This window comes from Phocoena sinus, chromosome 1, assembly GCF_008692025.1.
Source record: "Phocoena sinus isolate mPhoSin1 chromosome 1, mPhoSin1.pri, whole genome shotgun sequence".
Lineage (NCBI taxonomy): Eukaryota > Metazoa > Chordata > Mammalia > Artiodactyla > Phocoenidae > Phocoena > Phocoena sinus.
In genome coordinates, this window is record NC_045763.1 from 21,259,901 (window position 1) to 21,263,206 (window position 3,306).

The 3,306-nt window shown below is 45.3% G+C and overlaps 1 protein-coding gene across 1 annotated transcript; it reads left to right on the forward strand.

Moving 5' to 3' along the window:
- The first annotated feature begins 1,146 nt into the window (after positions 1–1,146).
- LOC116757453 (non-histone chromosomal protein HMG-14) lies at positions 1,147–2,383 on the forward strand. The gene has a single exon (XM_032639029.1). The coding sequence runs from the start codon at positions 1,259–1,261 to the stop codon at positions 1,562–1,564; it is 306 nt and encodes a 101-aa protein (XP_032494920.1). The 5' UTR covers positions 1,147–1,258; the 3' UTR covers positions 1,565–2,383.
- Positions 2,384–3,306: the final 923 nt, after the last annotated feature.

Below are 3,306 nucleotides of genomic sequence, written 5' to 3' on the forward strand. Positions count from 1 at the left end.
CATAGCACCCAGCACCATCTACACATCATGCTATACATCATACCTATTTCTTGCCTGTTTGTCTGTTGGAACAGAAGCTCCAGGAGGGCAGAGATTTTGTCTGTTTTTGTTTTCCGTGTATCCCAGCTCCTGGAGTCTATAAATATTCATGGGACGAGTGAAGGGATGCTTGAGGGAAGGAGGAAGGAGCACTCTTCCAGAACCTGATCTTGCAGGGAGTGGTGCAGTACGGCTAGAGACAGATCTCTGAGGAGGGACTTGAACGGAGTCCTCCTCAAGGTCATGGAAATTTGGTTCCTGTTTCCAGCCAAGGAAGCCTGGTGAAGTAGGAGCCAAAAGCTTGAGTTCCTGTTCCAGCTTGGCCTCTTATTGGCTGTGTGCAACTGGGTGCAAATCATTCCCTTTCACTGAGCCTGGGTTTTCTCATCTGCTCATTGGGGTATTATGACCTAGTCTCAGGGCTGGCATAAAAGACCCAGTGCATGAGGGGTCCTGGCATGTAGTCAACACTCAGTGCATGCTTGCTCTCCCCAGAAGCAGTGCTAATTTGATAATGTGGAGCAAGGTTCAGATAGGTGTGGGTTTTTGCGGGGGGCTGGAGAGGAAAGAGGAAGAGAGAGTGAGACCATAGCGGCAGACGAGGCTCTGGGAGAGAAAGAGGAGGCTGAGGGCTAGACCCTAAAGGACAGGGAGAGACACCAGAAGACAGAGCTGTAAGCAGGGCACTCTCAGATCTCACTTCACTCACCTATGAGGCAGCTCATAAAGCCCCACCTCGACCAAACTCATTTGCGCCCATCCAGCCCCTTGGGGAGGCAGGCAGACATGACTGATGATTGATTACACCCATTTCGTGGGTGAGGAAACTGAGGCTCAGGAGGTGGCAATATGCATCTCTGTCTCATCTCCCTTGCTAAAGGTGAGCTCCTCAGGTTCAAGGGTTGCCCACTTCCATTTCTGTCTCCTCAGGGCTGACGCTGCCAACTGAAAACAGGAGTGGGTATTCATCAGTGGGTTTCCAGCCCCAGCAGACCGCACACCCTCTTTTATAATAAATTTCTTGCAATATCTCTTTCCTGTAATGGAATGAGATTCACAGATAAAATATCCTATTCAGGGTTCTCCCACCGACCCCGCTGCGGGTCCCAGCAGCTCGGGCGGCGGGAGGAGCGGCAGCGGCTAGGCAGCCCAGGTTCGCGAAGGCTCTCGGCGCGCCGCTGCCCGCAGGCACCCGGCACGCGCCCGCCCTGCCGCGACGATGCCCAAGAGGAAGGTCAGCTCCGCCGAGGGGGCGGCGAAGGAGGAGCCCAAGAGGAGATCGGCGAGGTTGTCAGCTAAACCGGTTCCTGCAAAAGTGGAAACGAAGCCAAAAAAGGCGGCAGGAAAGGATAAATCTTCCGACAAAAAAGTGCAAACAAAAGGGAAAAGGGGAGCAAAGGGAAAGCAGGCTGAAGTGGCTAACCAAGAGACTAAAGAAGACTTACCTGCAGAAAATGGAGAAACTAAAAATGAGGAGAGCCCAGCTTCTGATGAAGCAGGAGAGAAAGAAGCCAAGTCTGATTAATATCACACACCTGGTCCTATCAGTGGTCCCTGTTTCCCTTCTTGTACAATCCAGAGGAATATTTTTATCAACTATTTTGTAAATGCAAGTTTTTTAGTAGCTCTAGAAACATTTTTAAAAAGGAAGGAATCCCACCTCATCCCATTTTTTAAGTGTAAATGCTTTTTTTTAAGAGGTGAAATCATTTGCTGGTTGTTTATTTTTTGGTACAACCAGAAAATAGTGGGATATTGAATATGGGAGGCTTTGATTGTCTTGGGTGTCAGCTTAACATTCCACAGATGGAGGGTAGCTTTTATATCCTATAATACAAAGCGTACTAAATGGCAGTTTGGAGTCAGTTGCGCATTTAATGTCTTAAACACTTTAAATTACTTCTCTTCCCACGTTGTTTTTGGTAGAATTGTTTCCTAAAGCAAACCACTCACCCCTTGGTCTTGGCTCTCCTGGGCAGAGTTTTGTGCACTCTGTAACATCTTTGGTCGTGGTAGTCCAGTTCTTCTAGTAACTGTTAATGTGCTGTGAACGATTGACAATTTGAGTATGTAGTGTATGTGATATTAAATTGTGAATTAGTGGGACTTACGATGTAACAGCATATCAATATTTGAAGATATTGGTGCTTGATATCCTGTGAAGGAAAATTTGCCCCCAAATTTTAAGCTGGAAAATCACTGGAATAACTGTTCAGAAAAGAATCACAACTACATGATTTTTTAGGTTTTTGGTACGTATGTTGAGAATTGTGTACAAATTGAAATGTCTGTGTACTGATCCTCAAAACAACAAATAAAATCTCAATTATGAAAGAAAAAAAAATATCCTATTCACACACTCAAAATTTTGGAAAAAAAAAAAAATCAGGGCTTCCCTGGTGGCACAGTGGTTGAGAGTCCGCCTGCCGATGCAGGGGACACGGGTTCGTGCCCCGGTCCGGGAAGATCCCACATGCCGCAGAGCGGCTGGGCCCGTGAGCCATGGCCGCTGAGCCTGTGCGTCTGGAGCCTGTGCTCCGCAACGGGAGAGGCCACAACAGTGAAAGGCCCGCGTACCGCAAAAAAAAAAAAAAATAATAATAATAATTTAAAAATATCAAGGTAATGCCCTAACTGAAATGTAGAGAAGAAATGAAAGGAAGGTAATCTGTTTTTTTTCATGATTTAATTTTTAATTGATATATAATTATAAAACATTACTTAAGTTTCAGGTGTGTGACATGGTTTGATATTTGTATACATTGTGAAATGATCACCACAATGTCTAGCTAACATCTATCACCACAGGTAGTTACAATTTTTTTTCTTGTGATGAGAATTTTTAAGATCTACTCTCTTGGGACTTCCCTGGCGGCAGTCCGGTGGCTGAGACTCCGCACCCACCACAGCTAAAGATCCCACAGGCGGCAACGAAGATCCCGCAGTGCAGCCAAATAAATAAATAAAATAAATATTAAAGATTTACTCTCTTAGCAACTTCTGAATTATGATACAGTATTATTAACTTTAGTCACCATGCAGGCCACCCATGATTTATTTATCTTAACTGGGAATTTGTAGATATTTATTTATTTATTTATTTGCTGTGTAAATACACAGGCAGACACTTGCAAAACAGGGCTTGTCAAATTGAAATGTGCATAGGAGTTACCTGGGGATCTTGTTAAAGTGGAGATTCTGAACAGCAGGTCTGAGGGAGGACCTGACAACCTGCATCTCTAACCAGCTCCCCGGTGTTGCCCAGCA

Coding starts and splice junctions, on each gene's coding strand:
- LOC116757453 (XM_032639029.1), top strand. CDS start 1,259: ATGCCCAAGAGGAAGGTCAGCTCCGCCGAGGGGGCGGCGAAGGAGGAG.